The 25,467-nt window shown below is 40.1% G+C and overlaps 1 protein-coding gene across 1 annotated transcript; it reads right to left on the bottom strand.

Moving 5' to 3' along the window:
- Positions 1 to 4,054: 4,054 nt before the first annotated feature.
- Positions 4,055 to 24,930, bottom strand: stx5al (syntaxin 5A, like). Its single transcript, XM_060936350.1, has 11 exons — positions 24,855 to 24,930; positions 20,339 to 20,571; positions 18,980 to 19,050; positions 18,769 to 18,824; positions 18,602 to 18,672; positions 17,266 to 17,382; positions 16,342 to 16,398; positions 16,184 to 16,265; positions 11,125 to 11,222; positions 5,898 to 6,019; positions 4,055 to 5,810 (listed from the first exon to the last, which is right to left on the bottom strand). The coding sequence occupies exons 2-11, from the start codon at positions 20,546 to 20,548 to the stop codon at positions 5,651 to 5,653; spliced, it is 1,044 nt and encodes a 347-aa protein (XP_060792333.1). The 5' UTR covers positions 20,549 to 20,571; positions 24,855 to 24,930; the 3' UTR covers positions 4,055 to 5,650.
- Between the last annotated feature and the right edge of the window lie 537 nt (positions 24,931 to 25,467).

Genomic DNA, 25,467 nt, shown 5'->3' on the forward strand with positions numbered 1-25,467 from the left:
TAACCATATAAAACTGGAAAAAAAAACAAAAACAAAGTGTTCATTTGGGCTCGGTTAGGTCCTCAATCTAGTGTTGCCACCAAGTTACCAGGAAAGTGAGCTTCCTTCTTTTGGACTCGTGCTTCACATCTGTCTAAGTATAAAGATGTTCTGCAACAGTGCGACCAGCATGAACATGGCAAGAGAAATTCACCCTGCACTAAAAAAAAACCCCAGTAGTCAAACCAGACAAAAGAACTTTTATTTGAGTGAATGTTAATGATGTACATAATAGCCAGGTTTATAAGTATTTGGACAGTGACACAATTTTTGCAATTTTGCCTCTGTACACCACCACAACGGATTTGAAACATAGCCGTTGCATTAACTGTTTAGGAATTACAGCCATTTATTACATTACCCCTCCATTTTCACAGGCTTGAAAGTAATTGGACAAACTAACAAAATTATAAGCATCATTTTTAATACTTGGATGCAAATCGTTTATAGTCAGTAACTGCCTGAATTCTGGAACCCATGGGTATCACCAAACGCTGAGTTTCCTCTCTTGAAATGCTTTAACATCAACGAAACAGACTTCATGTTAAAACTGTTATCATCACGTTGTCTGTTGTCGCCCAAATGAGGATGGGTTCCCTTTTGAGTCTGGTTCCTCTTGAGGTTTCTTCCTCATGTCATCTAAGGGAGTTTTTCCTTGCCACTGTCATCACAGGCGTGCTCATTGGGGATAGATTAGGGATAAAATTAGCTCATGTTTAAAGTCATTCAAATTCTGTAAAGCTGCTTTGCGACAATGTCTATTGTTAAAATGCTATAAAAATAAAAATAAACTTGACTTGACTTCGCCAGGCTATCAGTGCAGCTGCCTTCAGTTTTGTCTTCAGTAAGTGAAATGCATGCTCAGTTGGTTTGACCGATTCGGCCCTTTAAGAACATTCTATTTCTTTGCCTTATTAGCTCGAGTTGCTCTCGTGGTATGTTTTGGGTCATTATCCATCTGTACTGTGAAGTACTATCCTATCAGTTTTTCAGCATTTGACTGAATCTGAGCAGAAAGTATCTCTATTTATTTCAGAATTCATCCTGCTACTTCTATCAGCAGTCACATCACCAATAAATGCTAGTGACCCTGTTCCACTGGCAGCTATACAGTACTTGCCCATGTCCACCATGTTTGACAGATGGTGTGGTATGCTTTTAATTATGAACCCTTCCTTTCCTTCTCCATACTCTTCTCTTGCTGTCATTCTGGAAATAAGTTAATCTTTTTCCAGAACTGGGCAGACTTTCTAGCAAAGTCTAATCTGGCCAGTCTTGAGTGTTACCAGTGGTTTCCATCTTGAGGTAAAACCTATGTATTTACATTTCTGAAGGTGTCTCTTGATTATAAACTTTGATAATGATGGGCCTTCCTTCTTGAGAATGGTCTCAATTTGGCTAGATGCTATGTAGGGGTTTTTCTTCACCAAGGAAAGAATTCTGTGATCATCCACTACAGTAGCTGTCTTCCATGGTCTTCCAGGCCTTTTGGTGATGCTGAGCTCGCTAGTGCCTTCCTTCTTTTTAAGAATGCACCAAATTGTTCATTTGGCCACTCCTAAAGTTTCTGCCATCTCTCTGACAGGTCTGTTTCGTTTTTTGTTTTTCAGCCTAATGATGGCCTCCTTGACTTACATCGACACCTCTTTGGACTGCATATTGAGAGTTCCCATGAACAGTCCTGCTGAATGCAAATTCAACACTTGAAATCAACTCCAGACCTTTAATCTCCTTCATCTGTCATGAAATAATGAGGAAACAGACCATAATTGACCACGAAACTGCTTATTAGTAAACTGTCCAATTGCTTTTGAGCCTGTGAAAATGGGAGGGACCTATGAGAGAAGGGGGAAAAAAAAGGCTGTAATTCCTAAATGGTTAATGCAATACTTTTGTTAAACGCCAAATTCAACACTTCAGTCACATCTTGCTGGCTTCATTTCAAAACTATTGTGGTGGTGTACAGAGACAAAATTATGTAAATATGTTACTGTCCGAATATTTATGAACATGACTTTATATACATTTTTTTCACATTAAAATGAGTTTGTACCACTTATATATATATATATATATATATATATATATATATATATATATATATATGCGCTTTAGGAGTATTACTATAGACTTTATTATAGACTTTTAGTAAAGTCTATAATATTTATTCCTAGCACCTGTTACCCGCTCAAAATATTAACATAAAGCATATTAAACAGTTAGTGCTGGTCCTTCTCCTTATCATTATTACCTGAAAAATAGATCAGATCCTGACTCACTTTAGTCTGATCAAAATGCACAGGATGGAAATGCCTTAAAACGCTTCTTACTTATAGATTCTGACATCTGTAGAAATGTTATGAATGCTTTATAAAAGTTCAGTGTTTTAGTTACAGTTGTGTTCAAAATAATAGCAGTGTGTTTAAAAACGTGAGTAAAGCTCAAAATCCTTATAATAGTTTTTATTTCCATGCATTGGGAACAATGCACATTATATTCTACATCAAAACATGAAGAAAAATGTATCAATATTTTAATTACTTTACAGAAAATGAAGAAAAATGAACATTGGGCTGTTCAAAAAAATAGCAGTGTCTGCATTTTTCATTACAAACTCCAAATATTTACTGTATAAACTGAAAAAATCTTAAGGATTTAGTATTCCTGTGAATCACTAAACTAATATTTAGTTGTATAACCACGGTTTCTGAGAACTTCTGGCACCTGTGAACAGGTATTCCAGCCCAGGATGATTTGACAACATTCCACAATTCCTCTGCATTTCTTGGTTTTGCCTCAGAAACAGCATTTTTGATGTCACCCCACAAGTTTTCTATCGGATTAAGGTCCGGGGATTGGGCTGGCCACTCCATAACTTTCATTTTGTTGGTCTTGAACCCTGATGCTGCTCGCTTACTGGTGTGTTTGGGGTCATTGTCTTGTTGAAACACCCATTTCAAGGGCATTTCCTCTTCAGCATAAGGCAACATGACCTCTTCAAGTATTTTGATATATGCAAACTGATCCATGATCCCTGGTATGCGATAAATGGGCCCAACACCACAGTAAGAGAAACATCCCCATATCATGATGCTTGCACCACCATGCTTCACTGTCTTCAGAGTGTACTGTGGCTTGAATTCAGTGTTTGGGGGTCGTCTGAAAAACTGTCTGCGGCTCTTGGACCCAAAAAGAACAATTTTACTTTCATCAGTCCACAAAATGTTTTTCCATTTCTCTTTAGGCCAGTCGACGTGTTCTTTGGCAAATTGCATCCTCTTCAGCACGTCTTTTTTTTAACAGTGGAACTTTGCGGGAGCTTCTTGCCGATAGATTAGCTTCACACAGGCATCTTCTAATCGTCACAGTACTCACAGGTAACTTCAGACCGTCTTTGATCACCCTAGAGCTGATCATTGGCTGAGTCTTTGCCATTCTGGCTATTCTTCGATCCATTCGAATGGTAGTCTTCTGTTTTCTTCCACGCCTCTCTGGCTTTGCTGTCCATTTTAAAGCACTGGAGATCATTTTAGCCGAGCAGCCCATCATTTTCTGCACTTCTTTACAGTATACGTTTTACCTCTCCAATCAACGTTTTAATCAAAGCACGCTGTTCTTCTGAACAATGTCTGGAACGACCCATGTTTCTCAGGTTTTCAGAGAGAAATGGATGTACAACATGTGCTGGCTTCATCCTTAAATTAGGGCCACCTGACTGACATCTGTTTTTTCACAGAATGAATGATCTCACTAATTAAACTCCACACTGCTATTATTTTGAACACGTCCCTTTCACTTAATTATTCGATTACACAGACTCAGGAGCATGCATATCATGAATGTTGGGTCTGTTGGTTTTCTATGGACTCTACTACACCTACTGGTAAATTATTTGCCATGTAGTAATATAATTTCCACCAAAAACAGTGACTGATCTGGTTAGTCGTGTTGGACTGCTATTATTTTGAACACAAGTGTATATGATATCTAAAAGTACAGGTCACATAAAACACAGTTAGCAAGAGTAAGTTTATTTTTCACAGAAATAATTTATGATACTGATCAATATTACATCAACCGTCCTGTTAGAATGTACAATAGGTACTTTTAGAACAAACAGAGATTTCTGAAATTCTGAATCTATTGAAAAATTACTGACCAGAAGTATAAAGAAGCCATGAAAAGTTTTTACCACTTTTAAAAAGTGATGAACTGCAACCATTATGTCAGAAAGTGGCTGTAGACAGTAGATATTTTCACACAAAGACCAACAGAGAAAAGCAGATCGAACGAGAAATTAAAGTTGTATTAACACTCTGTTCAGGCCACTTTTTTTTTTTTTTAATAAATCTGCTGGATTTTTATTCTCTGGTTCACAGTACAGCTGAACATTTTAGGAAGTGGAATGTTGGCATGAACAGTGAGTTAGTGTCTACATGTATACTTAAACTCTAAAATTGCACTTTATGATATGAATTAGACATCTGATATAAACTTTGCTGCCACGTCATGATTCTAGGGCATTAAATGTATTCAATAGAATGCAGTAACTATTAGAACATTCATACTATTGTGAATTAGCATACTGTTTATCTCTTCCAAGAACACTATTCATTAAGACAAATAGTTTCAGCACAGTTTGGTATTGATTTCATGTTGCAATATAACCTTATTTCTTGAATATTCCTGAAGTAAATATTATGGCAACTTTCAGTCTTTCTTAAATAATTGAATTGCTCGTAAATCTTTCTTACAATTTTGGCTGAATTCACACATCCGGGCTTGCTAATACCACTCACTAGCCAGCTCTCTCCCGAAACCAACCGCGAAAGAGAAAAACTAACACGCGCTTCCTCCGAGGCATGTGACGTTAACCTCCACACCTGCATACACTAGCTCACAATTGGCTAGTGTTGCTGTGATTGACAGATGACAGACACTATGCCATCCATCCCACCCGGAGAGCACAGTCAACTTTCCTCTCTTGACTTCTAGTCACGAGCTGCTTTGGCATTGCCAGGATCTGAACTCGCGATCTCCAGAATAGGCTAGTTTTAACTAGTCACCCAGCACAGTGCCCTATTTAAGAGTTTTTCCCAAATCTACATCGCTGTCTCAAAATAAACATGGCTACTGAATCACAGTGTGAAAAAAAAAAAAAAAAAAAGCCTGAGACGTAAGCGTAAGTTCCACACTATTTCATATCATTTTCAAAAAGTCATTAATAAGGAATAATGAAACAAGCTATTTACAGCTACAATGGTGTAGCTACCCTGTCTTCTAATCTAAAGAAGTGGGATAAGAATGAGAATATGTTTCCGGGTATAAAATTACTCAGTAGTTAAAACCAAATTCTTTTGACCACAAAAATAATCTTGCTGCTAATATTCCTAAGTTACTTTAGTAATAGGCCGATCAAATAACACTGTTCATGATCCAAAGGTGAAGATTGTGTAAAGCGACATTATTTAAGAACACTATACAGTCCTGTCTCTAGCCACACCAAAGCTGAGGGAGCCTTGCTTTATTTTACATTTTAACTCCCTGCTTGTTCGCTCCTGTCAATAAATGCTTCATCTTTGCCGCTGAATAGTCACGTTATCCATAGTTTTCAGGCCAAGAAGACGACAAAGATGAAGAAGAAAACGATGAGGATAATGAAGATTTTGATAAGCAACCAGCGATTGTTTGACACGGACTGAAAGTACTTGAGGATTTCCGTATGAGCGAAGTCCACGTTGAGCTGAGTGTCTTCTACGTTGGCGTCAATCCTGTGATGAGGAAGATTAAACATAGGATTAAAATGCATATGAGCAAACAAAACAACTTGCCTTCCTGATCAGTGTCTTCTCTCTTACCTGTGAACTGTCTCTTCCTGCTCTTTCACCATGTGGGCCAACTGCTGGAAAATAGATCCTAGCTCGACAATAGTCGTCTCTATGTTTTGCATAGTGTTTGCTCGGTCCTGAATAAAAGAGTCCTGAGAAGAGCAATTCCAGCGTTATGGACGTGACACTTGAACTCAAAATGGCAACAAATGACCCAGTGCATGTTTTATTGTCTCCCAGTATTTAAACAGGTGCTGCATATTTTAAAGGTCCCATGGCAGGAAATTTTCACTTTGAGGTTTTTTAACGTTAAAATTAGTGCTGTCAAGCGATTAAAATATTTAATCGCGATTAATGTCGCGACTGTCATAGTTAACTCGCGATTAATCGCAATTTAATCGCACATTTTTGTCACATGAAAAACCATTGTAATTCTCTTATCAGCATAAAAAAGTGAATGGGCTTGCTCACCGTTCGAACTACAGGGGTACTCGTATGGAATGCCATTTGAGACTCATTTATGCGCGAACAGAAAACCAACATTGAGCGCATGGCACCTGTTTTGAGCGAACAGAAGACCGATATTGAGCGCAGAAAGGTGTTTTGAGCGAGCACATAAATTATACTTTGGGGGGGGGAATGAATCTCTGTGCGCAACAACAGCCCTCTGCGCGCGCTCTTTCAATCTCCTCTGCTCGCTCCGTATGATCTCTGTCGCGCTCGCTTAATTTCACCAGTGCTCGCTCAAATCCTGTACAGTGCGTTCCATTTGTGCCACGACTGTCGGCCAATCACAACTATCCGCCAGCGTTGGATTGGCGGGCAACCTGACCAATCAGAGTAGCTGGGAGAATCGGAAACTCTGATTGGTCAGGTTGCCCGCCAATCCAACGCTGGCAGATAGTTGTGATTGGCCGACAGTCGTGGCACAAATGGAACGCACTGTACAGGATTTGAGCGAACACTGGTGAAATTAAGCGATAGCAGTCTTCTGTTCGCTCAAAACAGGTGCCATGCGCTCAATGTTGGTTTTCTGTTCGCGCATAAATGAGTCTCAAATGGCATTCCATAGTAGGGTAGTCTAGCTGCTATCGTTTTTCTAAGCAAAGTCTCTGTTCCAAGTTCCTGGCAGTTTCAAAAGCTTATGAAAAACCTACATCATGTCACAGAGCGTTAATCTCGCGATAAAAAAATTATCACCGTTAAAATTGAGTCAAGTTAACACGTTAATAACGCGACATTTTTGACAGCACTAGTTAAAATGAGTTCCTCTGACCTTCTTAAGTCACCCCAGTGGCTAGAAATTTCATAATGTGTAAACCAAACTATGCCCAACATTTGAGAATGGCGCGTCAAAACGGAGCGTTGATAAACTCTTCCCTTGCCTACGTCAGCAAGGGAGATGATCCCCACGCCCCCCCCTCTGGATTCCCACCCACTGTATGGATTGCCCGTCCAGCTCAAAAGTTGCCACCAAACATGGAAGTTGCGCTGTAACAACACAGAAAGGAGTCTGTTTTTACTGCCGACGGGAGAGCCCCTGAAGACGCAGTAGCTTAATTTTATTTACTCCAATAATACGCCGTCGAGTCTACCTAAGACGGTGTATGTTTGTCAGAAGCATTTTCCTGATGAATGTTTCCACAACTTGGGACAGTACAGGGCAGGTTTTGCACATCAACTGTTACTGAAGCCTGGGTCCGTACCAAGCATCCCTGCCGCATCAGCCACAAACACCGAACAAGTAAGCGTATAACTGTTAAGTCGTTTTGCCGTGTTTTAAAATCGGTGCGTTAGCCTAGCAATGGCTACATTAGCTGTGCAGCTAACCGCTTCCTGCAGTTAGCCAGGTACTCTCATCTCATCTCATCTCATTATCTCTAGCCGCTTTATCCTTCTACAGGGTCGCAGGCAAGCTGGAGCCTATCCCAGCTGACTACGGGCGAAAGGCGGGGTACACCCTGGACAAGTCGCCAGGTCATCACAGGGCTGACACATAGACACAGACAACCATTCACACTCACATTCACACCTACGGTCAATTTAGAGTCACCAGTTAACCTAACCTGCATGTCTTTGGACTGTGGGGGAAACCGGAGCACCCGGAGGAAACCCACGCGGACACGGGGAGAACATGCAAACTCCGCACAGAAAGGCCCTCGCCGGCCCCGGGGCTCGAACCCAGGACCTTCTTGCTGTGAGGCGACAGCGCTAACCACTACACCACCGTGCCGCCCGCCAGGTACTCTGCGCTACAAAACCAAAAAGCATGCAGCATGCTCTGTTAAACTGAGTTTAGTCTGGAAATTGACTGTAACTTATGAGCTTATGTTTTGCCTTGTTTTAAAATTGGTGCGTTAGCCTTGCAATGGCTACATTAGCTGTGCAGCTAACCGCTTCCTGCAGTTAGCCAGGTACTCTGTGCTACAAAACCAAAAAGCATGCAGCATGCTCTGTTATAATAGCCAATCAAAACAGTTTTTACAAAGACACCCACATTCTTTTTTTTTAAGTCACTCGTTCATTTTATTTGTTTGTTTGTTCAGTAAAAACCCAAACATTTGTTGAATTTATTTTATTTCCTCGCGTCGCACCTTAATGACGTCAGCGCGCGGTATTTTTCCCTTCGCGGTTTGTTCCTTCTCTCTCGCCATAGTAAGACACCCACATCCGCTTGTTCTGACCCACTGGAGGTAGCGTCACAGTGCTGTTAGCCAATCAGAGGTAACACGTTTACATGTCATGAATATTAATGATAAGACCCGCCCCCACCCTCTACCCTTCCCCGCCTCCTGCTTCTCATTAGCAAAACGACGCACTGGGAAAAGCGCTGAAATGGGGCTTTCTCCCAGGAGGCTATCTCTACGTGCCGAGGGTTCATTTCGAGAAAGGCTGCGGATATAACATCCGGAAACCTCCACGAGCCCGTTTAAAGCATCAACAAACCACCATGCCATGGGACCTTTAAGGCTGTACCATACTGGAGAAGTGATAGAACAAGAACAATTCCCATAGTACATCTAGGGCATGCCAGAAAATGCCAATAAAAAGATGCGTTATGGATGTGACAGAAAAAGTATCACTTTTCTTGGGTGACTGTACATTTTTATCAAACTCTGTGAAATTGTAAACCTAATGTCGAAATGGAGATATCCATTTGATAGAGGGGTCCAAGGTGAATATTAAAAAAATCTTTGTTTAAAATATTTTGTATTTCATGCAGAGTTTCGGAAGGAAAAGTCAGCGTTATGGATGTGACGAAATTCCGTTATGGATGTGACGCGTCTGAAATAGACATGGCATATGTTTAGAAAATCAGAAAATATAATTATTTTAATATATCAACTCAAAATGAATTAGTTTTGCGCAAAGAGTGTGTTCTATGTTGCATTTCATACGGATGTATAATAAGAACTTTTTCAAAAAAAAAAAAAGTTATGGACGTGACAGCGCCTGTCCTGTAAATCGGTGTCGCATCAACACGGCTCCACGGTGACAATGAAATGCGAAATCATATACCTCATTTACAGTTTGCTTCAATAACCCCATTGCGTCCTGAAAGGATGCTGAACATTGTTGTGGGCGAATATATGTATCCAGTGGCGATCCTAGAGTGATTTACTCCCCGGGCGAAACCCCCTGCTGGCGCCCCCCCATCTTGTTTTTTTTTTCGTGGTTTTTTTTTTGGGGACCACTTTTTTTTTTTGGGACCGTTTTTTTTTGCGCCCGCGCTCGTGCCCCCCCCCCGCGCGTTGGGCTCTGTATTAGCCAACAGAATGTTAACAGCTTTACATGGTCGTTTAAACATTTCTCGTCGTGTGTTGTACGTCACGGACACGGCCCGTTATAAATTTGCTGTTACCAGAATGGCAATGATCAAGTCGTAATGTATTACTTAAGACTCTGTGTAATATCATAATAGTGTAGTACTATGGTAGTAAAGTCTTTTTGATGACTAGTACAACGTTCCGCTGGCGGGATTGTGCATATTATGGGGCTACGACAAGTTAGGCACACACACACACACTGATGACGTCACCTGCGCAACTTTGGTATTGGGCTTCCCCATCCAAAATGTTCACCCCCAGTGGCGATCCTAGAGTGATTTACTCCCCGGGCGAAACCCCCTGCTGGCGCCCCCCCCCCAGCTTTTTTTTTTTCGGGGTTTTTTTTTTGGGGACCACTTTTTTTTTTGGGACCGTTTTTTTTTTTCGCGCCCGCGCTCGTACCCCCCGCGTTGGGCTCTGTATTAGCCAACAGAATGTTAACAGCTTTACATGGTCGTTTAAACATTTCTCGTCGTGTGTTGTACGTCGCGGACACGGCCCGTTATAAATTTGCTGTTACCAGAATGGCAATGATCAAGTCGTAATGTATTACTTAAGACTCTGTGTAATATCATAATAGTGTAGTACTATGGTAGTAAAGTCTTTTTGATGACTAGTACAACGTTCCGCTGGCGGGATTGTGCATATTATGGGGCTACGACAAGTTAGGCACACACTGATGACGTCACCTGCGCAACTTTGGTATTGGGCTTCCCCATCCAAAATGTTCACCCCCAGTGGTGATCCTAGAGTGATTTACTCCCCGGGCGAAACCCCCTGCTGGCGCCCCCCCCAGCTTTTTTTTTTTTCGGGGTTTTTTTTTGGGGGGACCACTTTTTTTTTATTGGGCTTCCCCATCCAAAATGTTCACCCCCCCCCTCTTGTTTTTTTTTTTCGGGGTTTTTTTTGGGGGGACCTTTTTTATTTTGGGACCACTTTTTTTTTTTTGCGCCCGTGCTCGTGCCGCCCCCCCCCCCCCCGCGATGCCGCCCCGGGCGGCTGCCCGGTCGGACCGCCCCCAGGACCGCCCCGTATGTATCATATTTTGGTTGTTGAAAAAAGTACTCAATTGGATGCATTGAAATCACCAAATTCTTGATTGTCATTAGCTAAAGTAGTGAAGGCGAAGGGAACAATTCTTGTGACAAACTGATTCAACTTATTCACATCTGTAAAATACAGGCCTAGGTGATATCTATGGGAGTGGTTTTGATGTATTACATGTTGCTTTATTTTTGCATGGTGAGGTTGACATTTACATGGAATTGCCCAGAACACACACACACACACACACACACACACACACACACACACACACACACACACACAGACACACACATTAATAAAACAGATAAACTTAATCATATTAAAACTTTCAATTCATAGCATGTGCAACCTTCTAACGATTAAACTATGACGCTATGAACTACCTTCTCATGGAGGAGTTGCATCTGCTGGCTGGAACGGAGATCCATGTCTATAGAGATATCTGCTTTCTTGGAATTATCCTGCATCAACACTGAATTGTCTGTTGTGAAATCAAAAATAAATAGATATTCCTGTAACTCACAGATCCAAGCACCAAGGGTGCAACAACATCGGTCAGAGACATTAAAAGACATGAACACTATAATAATATTATACAATTGAAATATCAGCTCCGTTACGTGAAGGATTGTGAATAATTAAAAATTTTTTTTAATTGTTTAAAAAAAGGGCCATATTGTAATGAACGGTTGAGATGATCAATAAAATAATCCTGCATTTTCAAGGTTGTCACATTCATGTGAAATCTAAACCACATCCTATGATGTAGAGATAATTATACAGCACTTTCTCTTTGAACTGTGTTATAGGTAATTTAATTACATCACCATGGCATTGGTGTTCAAAATATTATCAATTCTTTAGCAATTTACATCAAATTTCTTTGCATTGTGCTGACCAAATCTGACATCAATCTGATTAACCTTTGACACAGAGAATAAAAACTTCCTCTTGCTATGTGGTAGCATTATGACAATGAATCACTAATCTTATCAGTATGCAACTGTGGCCTCCTCATTTAACATACTTGGGAAGAAATAACTAGGTAGATTTTTGAAAAAAATTGTTTTACAAGCATCACTTCCTGTACCCAGTTGGTGGCGCTATGACAATGGATCACTACTGATACATACATAGAGGATATTACACGGTTGCGTGAAGATATGAAGTTTATCTTCGAGTGGTGAACGTATATTTTCAACACGAGAAAAACTTCATATCTTCGCACCACCATGCAATGTTCTTTATATTATATGGGCACATCCACTAAATAAATAAATAAGCAAATTACTCTTTTTTTTTTTTTTTTAATTTTGAACTAGTTCGCCATTTTGACAACATGCATCAAGTCAGCAGGAAAACACTGGGAGTGAAATATCGGGAATTATTATACATACAGGCCACTTCTTCCATGGAATAAAAACATGCATTCTATTCCCTTCTAGTGGGTTTATTGATGGCATGCAATATTATAATCATATCGCTTATCCTCCATGGATTACGCCACTCCTCCATGGATTACGCCACGCTCCTCAATGGAGAATAAGCGTGCAATACTGTTGTAATATTGCACGTTGTCGAGACAACATGACATCACACGTCGGAGCTCATGCAAAGATCCAAGGACAAAACTTGTCTACTGCGCACGTGCAGAATCATTTCTTTGTCGGCCAGGAAAGAGAGAAGACGAGGCTAATCCAGTGCTAGGTTTAAGCAGTAAATAAATAAACTGAAACTAAAGATGCGCTGAACATCTGAAAGGCTACCAAAACTTCATTATATATTTTTCACACATATTTACAAGAGAAAAACATACCAACGGATTGAAAAACTGGAAAAGACACGTCGAAGATGTGAAACTTCTGTGCTAGCGAGTGACCGACAGTTTGTAAACAAACATGACTGCGAGGTTTGCTTCGTTAAAAACGGAAAATTTTGAGAGAATTTTGGCTGCCAGGTCGCTCCATTGTGTATAGTTGTCGATGTTGATTTTAAAAGTAACCAAGTAAATGACACAGGAATAATAATAATAATCGGCTTGACTGCGCTAACACTACTTCAGTTAGAAAGGTAACTGGACTGCCGCGCTAACAGCACTGAGTCGTGGGTAAGCTCACGTTGGCCTTCGCTAACGCTACTGCTACACCAGCTGGAAGTTAACTGGACTGCCATGCTAACAGCACCAAGTCACGGGCAAGTTAACACTGGCCTTCAAGAATGCTGATATGAAGAGTGTGTATGTATTATAATAATAATAATAATAATAATAATATTGGCTGACTTTTTTCATGGTCTATCAGCTATATTCCATTTAGCTAGCATGATATTGAATGAGTCAAAGCCAGCCAATATTATTTAAATGTGTCACTCAGATCCTTGATGTATTCTGTATGAAAAGTGAGAGTTTTTCAACACGAGAAGATAAACTTCATCTCTTTAAGGCAACGTGTGATTTTCTTTTTATTATATAGACACATTCACAAACATAAAGTACCCAAATTTATCAAAACAATTCATCGATTTCCTCACAAGTGATATACAGAGATTTAGGTCACGGTTTTCATTCTCCATGTCCCGGATGTAGCTCGTATGAAAAATACGAGTGGTTTATTTCCCAGTAAAACACTCGTTTCCATATAATACACATGTTTATGCCTCATCACCGAGTATACATGTTTGCATGGAGTGACGGGACGATTGATTGGATCGTTTGAAACATCAAAAATTCTTTCACACGGTAATATCAGAAATATCTTGCCATCATGCTCTCCAAATTTGGAATGAATCAGTTGAACGCTCTAGGAGGAGTATTTTAAATAAATAAATAAATAAAAACGTACCCGTCAAAACACACAAAATCCAAAACAGCACACTTACTGTTGGGCGAAGTTAATGGATTTGATTGTGAACTTTGTTTAACTCTTTACCCCTTAAAGCAGTTGCTACAGCCACCCTTGTACTGTATATGCATACACTGTTCACCCTGAGAACATATTTACAAGAAAAAAAGTCTAAAGACAAGGTTTTGACAAGGTTTTAGACAAGGCATCATATGTTGTCATTATGGGATATACACGGGGTCGTCATTAAGGGGTAAAGAGTTAAGACATCCAATATTTCTTCCAAATTTGTTGCATGTAGGTGAAATTAGATGCCCACATTTTCGACAAATGCCACAGGGGGCACTATAAAGCCCCAATGCCACTCTACTAGCACGTGTGAATGATTGTCCCATCATTTAACATATATTTAAAGTGTGTTCCTAACATTGCACCATGCGAAGTGAAATTGTCACACTTCCTATTTGAGCATCATTACATGTTAAGTTATGGAACTGCCATAACAACAACAACAAATGAGATATCAGCATTTCCTTTGCACTTTAGCATCACAGATATCTTAACATCTCATCTCATCTCATTATCTGTAGCCGCTTTATCCTTCTACAGGGTCGCAGGCAAGCTGGAGCCTATCCCAGCTGACTACGGGCGAAAGGCGGGGTACACCCTGGACAAGTCGCCAGGTCATCACAGGGCTGACACATAGACACAGACAACCATTCACACTCACATTCACACCTACGGTCAATTTAGAGTCACCAGTTAACCTAACCTGCATGTCTTTGGACTGTGGGGGAAACCGGAGCACCCGGAGGAAACCCACGCGGACACGGGGAGAACATGCAAACTCTGCACAGAAAGGCATATCTTAACATTATGTTGGAAAAATTCTGATATGAACTGGATGATTCTGCTAAAAAATAAATAAATAAACAAACTAATTAATTAATTTAAAAAAAGAAAGAAAAGTTTGGTTTATAAGCCTCATTTCCTGTTGCCACGTGGTGGTGTTATAACAGTGAATCACGAAAGGCTTGTGTATGTGATTATGCCCCATCATTGCATATAAATGAAAACTTTGGACCAAATGATGTACAGTGGAATTATGCTTCACTTCCTGTTTCTGTGTAGTTATACGCAGAGGTGGACAGTAACGAAGTACATTTACTTGAGTACTGTACTTAAATTATTCTTTTTTTAAAAGATTTTTTTGGGCTTTTTCCACCTTTATTGGATAGGACAGTGTAGAGACAGGAAATGAACTGGAGAGAGACGGGGAGGGATCGGGAAATGACCTCGGGTCGGAATCGAACCCGGGTCCCCGGATTTATGGTATGGCGCCTTATCCACCTGAGCCACGAGCATTAGGTTTTGTCAGCATTGTGGCAATAATACAACGATGCCTTGACGGAAAATGTACTTTTACTACTTAAAGGGGTACCAAATATAATATATACAGTTGCTGATGTGACAAAGTAACGTATTCTATCAAATTTATATACTAGAAAACAACGAAATATCTTGGTAATTGTAAATATAATAGTCGGTACGCTAAACGGCACAAGAGTCGCCATTTTTAAAAGACCGTGACGTCAGCCCTACCCACTGCACTAGGAGAGAAGCGTGTAATCATGGCGTCGGGTGCATCAAGTGAAAGCGACAGCTTTGTCGAATCATACGAAGAGATCCCGCAAAAGACACGTCTGGAGGATCGTTATGCTTTCCATCGGTCCTGTTATTACACCCGAAAGCAACACACTGTGGCATCGTGTAGCCGATCACTTACAATTCATCCTACTTTCCGATTCACACGTGCTAGTCCCAACCTCAATGAGCCAACACAACTGGGCACATACATACGTCATGAGTGTTACACAGAGAAAATGAACGTGCATTCTGATTGGATAAAATTAATATCATGGCGGGCTGTTCAAACTGCGGAAATAGTTTGCTCGAGCTACTTTCAAAACACTATAACTTTCCAACCTTAGAACAAAAAACTTTTGTAAGTCTTGAATAAGGTTCGTTAATGGGTGTTTTATTGTTATATTTACTCTATATATTGCCCTCTGTTCCCCTTTAAGTATTTTTAAAAGCAAGTACTTCAGTACTTTAACTTAAGTAAAAATTTGACTGGACAACTTTCACTTGTATCAGAGTAACATTTGACCAGTGGGATCTGCACTTTGACTTAAGTAATGAAGTTGGGTACTTTGTCCACCTCTGGTTATACACTGATTGAATGTACCACCATAGTAACACTGTTTCAGATATTTAATTGCAAATGAATTTTAGATATCTTAGCATCATCTTGATCAACTCTGGTATCAACAGACGAACCTTCTAGAAGGAGTATTTAAAAGCTTGGTATCTGGCAAAACGCACAAAATCCAAAATGGCTGACTTCTTGCTGAGCAGAGTCAGTGGACTGAATTGTGAAATTTGTCCGTCTTAACAAGACATCCATGCTAACTAAAGTTCATACTTTCATGTGAAACTGGATGCTTGCACTCTTGGTCTTTGGACTTGAATTAAGATTAACACACAACCACCTATATATATAACAAACTACAAGAAGATCAAGTATAAAGCTGGTGCTTACCAAAGCTGGAGTTATGGAAGGAGGTGGAGGCGGCTGGCGACTGAGAGAACTGCTCTTGCCTGCTTCTTTGTTGCTTCAGGTTCTGCAAAATTAATTCAGTCACTATTAATATGAATGAAATATCCATAAAACAACTTTTCATTTATACCATGAGTTACCTCTGTTCTCACTTCCAGAACTGATTTGAAATCACTTGACATTGATGCCAATTTTGACTGAAAGAGACAAACATAAAAGGCATTAACTGTCATCTCACTTTGCAAAAGATTAGTTTTTTCTGGCTTATTTAAAGCTATACAGCCTTTCAATTTCATAAAATCGGTGAAATTTAGTTCCCTCTGAAATTTGGTCATCATTATTTCTGCAATATCTCAAAAAAAAAAAAATCCCCAGGCCATTCTGTGGTTGGGAAGTTATGTAATTTGAGCAGATTCCCGAGCAAATAATGTGCATGAAATTGCTTGCTTTGCGCAGTCAAGCAGACAGAGGAAGTCCGTGTGTGCATGCGCAGGTTTACCTTCTTCTTTTGAGTTTTACAGCAGCTGGCATCCAGTGTTGCATTACTGCCATCTACAGGTTTACCTTAACCGTGCACCGACAGTTCCATCATTCTGTCGCTAAACGAGCAGCGATCACACCGAGGTGCTCGCTGACCGCCGATATTTATTAGTTTTGTCCTGCATTTCCTTTCCTTCACAACATGTCTTTTCTTCTCGCTTTCCGTTACTGTAGTCGGTCTTTCGCATTCTCCGTTTTCCTCTCCCATTTCAAATGTGTGTCCCACAATGCCTTGCGCAAAAGGAGAAAGCCCACTACGTGATGCATGATGTAGCATCTTGAATTGGGTCATGGTGAAGCAGGAAAAAATAACGGAGAATTTAGGGCCACTTGGCCTTAAATTCATTAATTGTTCTATTTTTAAAAAAACTAATAAAATTGGAAGTCTGTGATTCGAATTCAGTAGCTTTCGGTCCACTAAACAAAAATAATTGGGTGTCGGGGAAAATTTTTTTTATGACCTACACTTGAAAAATCTGAAAGACCGTCCAGCTTTAAGTTAGATGTTTGGGAGGTGTCCATACCTGCAGTGATACAACAATAGTATTGGAATGTGTTTGAAGATGTCTGCTATTTTGGCCATTTCTGGATCGGACAAAACCCTGGAGTTGGGCTATCTGTTTATTCAGGCTGTTAATATCCTGAGGGGAAAAAAGAAGACAAATTTAGGATCCAGTCCCACACCACCAATAACTATAGCTCCAACTATGACTATACCTGAATTTGGTTCCAGTCTGGAGCAGTCACACCACAACTATAATATCAGTTGGTTCTGCCACTCAGGTAAATAAATGCATGCAACTTAGAAACAGTCATGGGAGTTTTTTCCCAAATAGTAGCACATTATTCCAGGTCATACTGTACAGCTTGGATTTCAAAACAACCCATGTACACACTCCAGTGGTTTATATAATATGAATAGATAATGGATTACAGAAATATAACAACAAGAGTGCTCTTGGAGCACAATATCCCATGCTGGCAACTATGCCATAACTCTGGTAAAATGTGACTGAATTGAACTAAATTGCAATATGCATAATACCTACATATAACAAAGAATCCTGCCAAGTTTCGTGAAATTCCTCCAAAAATTGTGAGAGGAGTTGATTTCAGAAGGTGAATATCCTTAAAGGGACTGACGGATGGACATCGCCACGACATAATCCCCCTTCAGGCCTTTCGGCCAGCGGGGGATAAAAAAAAAAGGATAGAAACGACAGAGTGGTTACGGATTTTAATACGGATGCTAATAATTTACGAATCGATCACGGATGTTTTAGTATATTACAGATTGGTTACCGATTTCATATGGATGATGCATCACGGATAAAAAATTAAGAAGTCAAAAACAATCAAATGCTTGGCCTGCTGAAGTTGATAATTAAAATATCTTACCTGCATTTATATGTTTACTTTATTAATTTACTATTGATATTTCACAGAAAATATCACATAACCGTGAATAAAAAATCCGTGCTTTGTATTTTTTTTTTTTTTTAATTTTCCATGAATCCGTATTCCATGACTTCATGACGCAACAAGGATGTACAAAGATGCACAGGAAAAATAGCACGTGCTCAGACAACGTCACATGTAAACAATTACCTGATTGGCCAGATGTTTTATTGGATCAGGTCCAGGTCTGGAAAAATCGCTCCAGAAGCAATCTCAGCGATACGGATAAACCCTGGGCTATAGGTATGGTTATCGGTCTGGTGTGACCACCAACCACATAAACTGCAGGGGACCGATTTATTTATAATTATCGTTACAGTTATCGGTATTGTGGGACCGGGTCTTTAAAGTGCAGAACTGAAAACGGATTAACTATGCAGGCAAGACCATAAACATTTGTACCTGTTTCACAATATAGGTCAACTCATCGATCTCCACTGGTTTATCATCGAAGAGGGATTTCCTTTTGGCCACTGTGATCAAAAGGACAGAATGTCACAAATCTCAACATGGGACACGGGTTAAGACTTGGACAAGTGGCTTGAACTGTCGTGCAGACAGACACTTACGTATTGTCAGCTTTTCCAACTTTGCAAAGGTGTTGCTAAGGTCCCTGCCAATTCTCCTACAAAAGACACAAGAAAAAAATTCATTTCTTATCAATCGGATATCCAAAAATACCGGAAAATGAACAATTAAAGCCAACTAAAAAGCAATCTGGTGATCTTAGAAATTAGGAAGACACTGCAGGAGTCAAGAGCAGAAAGCTTTGTTACTCACTTTGCCATAAGCATGAAGTCACTCCTCTGCCTGACAGCACTGTGAACTGGTTTAATGCCCTGTGCGCCATTCTAGTGGGTTAAAGAAGCAGTTTGTAATTTTTAAAATGAAAACAACCAAGCATTGTCCATCTCCCTAATAAATTCCTTGCCTTGTATGCCTCATGAGTTGCTATTCAATGAAAAGAGGCAGGACTAAGCAGGTCTGCTTCAACTAGGAACAGACAAAATGTATCCAGAAGCTCAAAACAAATAAATTAGCAAGCTTCATTGGATCACTAATTATTGTTTTTCTAAGGTATCATTGAAATTATATGATTATTATATTCCAAAAAAATAGGGGAAATGGGGCATTAGGGCCTGTGACATATTCGGCCCTACGGTATTGAAAATGCATGGACTTTATCACCAGTATGTCAGACATTATTACACGTTACTCAGGAGCCAGTCGGAATGCGTGATAACTCATCTCATCTCATTATCTCTAGCAGCTTTATCCTGTTCTACAGGGTCGCAGGCAAGCTGGAGCCTATCCCAGCTGACTACGGGCGAAAGGCGGGGTACATAAATAAATAATAAAATAAATAAATAAAATACTTTCCTTTTCTTGTAGTTTTATTTAATTGTTGATACTGCACCCTCTTTCAATACGGGCTTATAGCCAACACTCCTCAACAGATCAGAGGTCTCATACGAGTCCTCAGTAAAATGTGCAGAGCGGAGGAGAGACCACTTCGTAGCCGCCCAATGTGCCCGTGAACTTCTCGCAAAATGCGTCCAAATCTTGCAGTTTGAACATTCTTTGGCCATGAATGCAACGTAAATTCACCTTCTGTCATGTTGCTGTACCGGCCAAAAACACATCTACGTGGCATGGCGATAAATTAGCTCAAAATGGAGGATCGGAGTTGCAGTCAGCTCTGTGTTTTAGTATAGCGGAAATGGCGATGAGACCGATAGACTTCCTGCTGTGACGTTACGGACGTCAAGGTCATTCACTCAGACCGCTACCTATATGAATCACTTTAATCGTAAAAATTACTATATTAGATTTATTGTTAACGCTTAAAACTATTCCTGTGCCATTCTTGAGGTCTCAAGGCATTTATAAACGAAAGTGAGACCATGGCTCTGCATATACGCTTTAACTGCATATCTTTGAACTGTGCGGAAAACCGGAGCACCCAGAGAAAACCCACACAGACACGGTCAGAACATGCAAACTCCATACAGAAAAGCTCCCGTCAGCCACTGGGCTCAAACCCAGAAGCTTCTTGCTGCGAGATGACCATCGTGCCACCCAGAACAGGACAATGTACTGTACACATACCACACAGCATTCAACAGTAATCCTGCTCACCTGCCTCCCCTGCAAAGACTTGCACACAGACTGAAACTCAGTGGTGCGGTCTCGGCAGGACATGCTGACAGAGTCGACAGGAGGAGCACAGGGAAGAGGTACAGACAGAGGGCCCTCCAATGGCTGGACCAGCTGGGTCTGGGTCTGTGAAGGCCCAGTGTAAACCCCTTCCTGGCTGCTCCGAGGATGGTGGCGCCGGCGGGTATTCATGAGTGCTGCTACACATCAGATACCTGAGAACAGGATAATCGACAGGTGGATATAAGTTTACATCTACTGATTATTAAAACACCTAGGAACTGGGAAGCATATATTAAAATGCATTAGTATCTCCTACCTGGTCCTGGATAATAAATATCTACTAAAAGCATGTTTATCTCCGGATATATCAATACAATCTCCTTTTCAAGTGTCTAAGAGGGGTTTCAAATATTTAGGCATCTTTGTCACTCCTGACTTAAATAATCTGTTTGAAACTAATTACTCACCCCTAATTCAAAAGGTTAAGACTGATCTGACAAAATGGGCATCCTTACCAACTTCTCTTCTTGGGAAAATCAACACTATAAAAATGAACATTCTTCCTCGGTTGAACTATGCATTTCAAACTCTCCCGTGCTATTTGATTCCTGCCTTCTTTAAGGTCACCGAACTCTCATATCTCTCGCTATATTTGGAATAACAAACACCAAAGAGTTAAGTTCTCTGTACATACTAAGCCAAAGGATCTGGGAGGCTTATCCCTGCCCAATCTACAACTATATTATTGGTCAGCACAACTTAAAACGATGTCATATTGGTTTATGAACAGGAAAGACTCCTTATGGTTGGGTCTTGAATCCCTATCTTGTTATCCCAGAAGGCTTAACTCTCTTCCTGTTATCAATAATATAGACCAGTTAAATCATCTCAAGAATAACATAATTGTCTATAACACATTACTGGTTTGGCGAGATGTGAAGAAATACCCAATTATTCCCCCTGCCATCTCTCTCCGTTCTCCCCTGGCTCTGAATCCAGATATACCAGCACAGATTAGGAGTATTGGTTTGATGGAGTGGACATCTAAAGCTGGGCATACACTGTGCGATTTTTGGCCCGATTTTGACACGATTTTCACTCGTGCGACTATTTTGGAGATCGGGCCGAGTTTTGGCTCAATCGTGCGTCTCGGATCGTGTAGTATACATGGGGTAACGACAAGCGATTAACACCTCACGACCTCCTCCCGATCGATTGGATGAAAATCAAACCTGTTTGAAATCCTGAGCATCGGATCCAAGCATCGCATCCGAGCATCGGATCGTATAGTGTGAGAACAGGAATCGTAAGCTGCGTGCTGTTTACCCCTGCGATCCACTCGTACAGTGTGAGCAGCAGCTGAATACCGCGATTGAAAATAAATTATAAAATATCGCACAGTGTATGCCCAGCTTAAGGGCCTGTCAAACTTTACAGACCTGTTGGTCTCTGACTCTGTTAAGTCATTTGAGCAAATCAGGGCTGGTTTTACTATCCCCCACACGGATTTTTACAAGTATCTCCAAATTCGTCACTTTATAGGGTCTCTCTTGAGGACAGGCGGGATCCGCATGAGACTGTCAGAGCTGGAAAATACTATAGCTTTGGCCAAATCTTCCAAAGGACTGATTTCCAAGATTTATACTTTATTCTGATTCTTCAGGCTACGACTCTCTGAGGCTGTTGTGGGAGCGCGATCTGGAGGTGACGTTTAATCCTGTAAGACTGGGACAAGATCTGCAGCGGGGTTTTTCCTAAATGTACTTCAATCTCTATATACATGAACAGAACTTTAAATTTTTTCACCGAACTTATTACACGCCTGTTCGCCTCCAGAGAATGTTCCCTGACACTTATAACCTTTGTTATAAACGTAAAGCACACAAAGGTACATTTATTCACTTATTTTGGTCATGTGACCGCATCCAGACTTTCTGGAAGGGGGTTCACTCTGTAATCCAGGAGGTCACTGGTAAACAGTTTTTGCTGACTCCTTCTTTCTGTCTACTTGGCCACGCTCCAGATAATTTCTAGGGCATGGACACCAAATCTCTGTTGATAATTCTTTTGTTTCTGGCTAAAAAAATTATTTTACTGCGGTGGTCAACTCCCCAGGTCCCTACAGTCAACATGTGGATATCTCAGATTTCTGCTCTTATTCCTCTTGAGAAGTTGACTCATGACCTTAAATCACAAATCGGACAAGTTTTGGAGGATATGGGAACCACTGCATTTCTTCTTACAGAAGCTTTAACTCATGTCAATGGAAGATGACAACTGTCTGCCCTTTCATTTATTTCATGTATGTGCTCTTCGTGTACCTGTCTCCTGTTGTCTTTCTATTTACCTACTTTATGTACACACACACACACACACACACACACACAGTGGTGCTTGAAAGTTTGTGAACCCTTTAGAATGTTCTATATTTCTGCATAATTATGACCTAAAACATTATCAGATTTTCACGCAAGTCCTAAAAGTAGATAAAGAGAACCCAGTTAAACAAGTGAGACAAAAATATGATACTTGGTCATTTATTTATTGAGGAAAATGATCCAATATTACATATCTGTGAGTGGCAAAAGTATGTGAACCTTTGCTTTCAGTAGCTGGTGTGACCCCCTTGTGCAGCAATAACTACAACTAAACATTTTCGGTAACTGTTGATCAGTCCTGCACACCAGCTTGGAGGAATTTTAGCCCATTCCTCCGTACAGAACAGCTTCAACTCTGGGATGATGGTGGGTTTCCTCACATGAACTGCTCGCTTCAGGTCCTTCCACAACATTTCAATTGGATTAAGGTCAGGACTTTGACTTGGTCATTCCAAAACATTAACTTTATTCTTCTTTAACCATTCTTTGGTAGAACGATTTGTGTGCTTAGGGTCATTGTCTTGCTGCATGACCCACCTTCTCTTGAGATTCAATTCATGGACAGATGTCCTGACATTTTCCTTTAGAATTAACTGGTATAATTCAGAATTCATTGTTCCATCAATGATGGCAAACCCTCCTGGCCCAGATGCAGCAAAACAGGCCAAAATCATGATACTACCACCACCATGTTTCACAGATGGGATAAGGTTCTTATGCTGGAATGCAGTGTTTGCCTTTCTCCAAACATAACGCTTCTCATTTAAACCAAAAAGTTCTATTTTGGTCTCATCCGTCCACAAAACATTTTTCCAATAGCCTTCTGGCTTGTCAATGTGATCTTTAGCAAACTGCAAACGAGCAGCAATGTTCTTTTTGGAGAGCAGTGGCTTTCTCCTTGCAACCCTGCCATGCACACCATTGTTGTTCAGTGTTCTCCAGATGATGGACTCATGAACATTAACATCAACCAATGTGAGAGAGGCCTTCAGTTGCTTAGAAGTTACCCTGGGGTCCTTTGTGGCCTCGTTGACTATTACACGCCTGATCTTTGTTGGTCGACCACTCCTGGGGAGGGTAACAATGGCCTTGAATTTCCTCCATTTGTACACAATCTGTCTGACTGTGGATTGGTGGAGTCCAAACTCTTTAGAGATGGTTTTGTAACCTTTTCCAGCCTGATGAGCAAAAGCAACGCTTTTTCTGAGGTCCTCAGAAACCTCCTTTGTTTGTGTTATGATACACTTCCACAAACATGCATTGTGAAGATCAGACTTTGATAGATCCCTGTTCTTTAAATAAAACAGGGTGCCCGCTCACACCTGATTGTCATCCCGTTGATTGAAAACACCTGACTCTAATTTCACCTTCAAATTAACTGCTAATCCTAGAGGTTCACATACTTTTGCCACTCACAGATATGCAATATTGGACAATTTTCCTCATTAAATAAATGACCAAGTATAATATTTGCGTCTCATTTGTTTAACTGGGTTCTCTTGATCTACTTTTAGGACTTGTGTGAAAATCTGATCATGTTTTAGGTCATATTTATGCAGAAATATAGAAAATTCTAAAGGGTTCACTAACTTTCAAGCACCATTATATATATCGCAGCGCTCTCTGTTAGGTTAGGGTGGGACTTTTTTGTTTTTTCTAATGTTTGTGTTTATAAAAATTGAAAAACCAATAAAAAGAAGAGTATAAAAAAGCATGTTTATCTCCTATATGGTCATGGATAAAACTGTATTAAAGGTAAGGCTGGCTCAACAGGGTGCTACAGGTATTTGTCAATTAGCTAGCTAAGTTCTTTTTCAGGTCAGCTTTTTATTAGTTTTAGTAATTTTATAGCAATAATATATAACTACTTAGCATTATAACTTTCCAAACAGACCAAATCAGTCACAGAAATAAACAGAAACTGAAATAAAACCCTTTATACTGAGCTACATGATTAATTTTCCATACACACTGACTAAGCTAGCTTACTGAGGCAGCTAACATTCGGCTATAAATTTCTAACAGCTGTTTTCTCAGAATAAAAACCACACCTGTATTTGAAACCCAATTTTAGATATGACAATATAACCAATTAAACTACTAAAAAATTGTTTTACCAGACAAATCAGCCACTTTCCTTTTTGCTTTGCGCTATTAGCCGTCAACATCCGGGTTCTGACACCGTGACGTCACTGCCACGTCTTCTTACAAGTCTCAATAGGTGATTTATTTTTATTTATTTATGTATTTATTTTTTGGAATTATAAATCATAACGATGCCCAAATTAATTTAGAGTTCATTAAAATAATTATTGAGTCACGGAAAAATATATTTAAACTGTCTTAGGTTCATATGAATGATGGAATCATGATTCCCTATTGACTTGGCCTGCTTCAGGAAAATAAACATATGACATTATATCAGCTAACAGTGAAAAATCCTCAAATTCCCCAAATTAGAAAATTAAAAATGGATATACACAGTGGTGCTTGAAAGTTTGTGAACCCTTTAGAATGTTCTATATTTCTGCATAAATATGACCTAAAACATGATCAGATTTGCACACAAGTCCTAAAAGTAGATAAAGAGAACCCGGTTAAACAAATGAGACAAAAATATTATACTTGGTCATTTATTTATTGAGGAAAATGATCCAATATTACATATCTGTGAGTGGCAAAAGTATGTGAACCTCTAGGATTAGCAGTTCATTGCAGTGAAGGTGAAAT

Source organism: Neoarius graeffei, chromosome 12 (assembly GCF_027579695.1).
Source record: "Neoarius graeffei isolate fNeoGra1 chromosome 12, fNeoGra1.pri, whole genome shotgun sequence".
Taxonomy (NCBI): domain Eukaryota; kingdom Metazoa; phylum Chordata; class Actinopteri; order Siluriformes; family Ariidae; genus Neoarius; species Neoarius graeffei.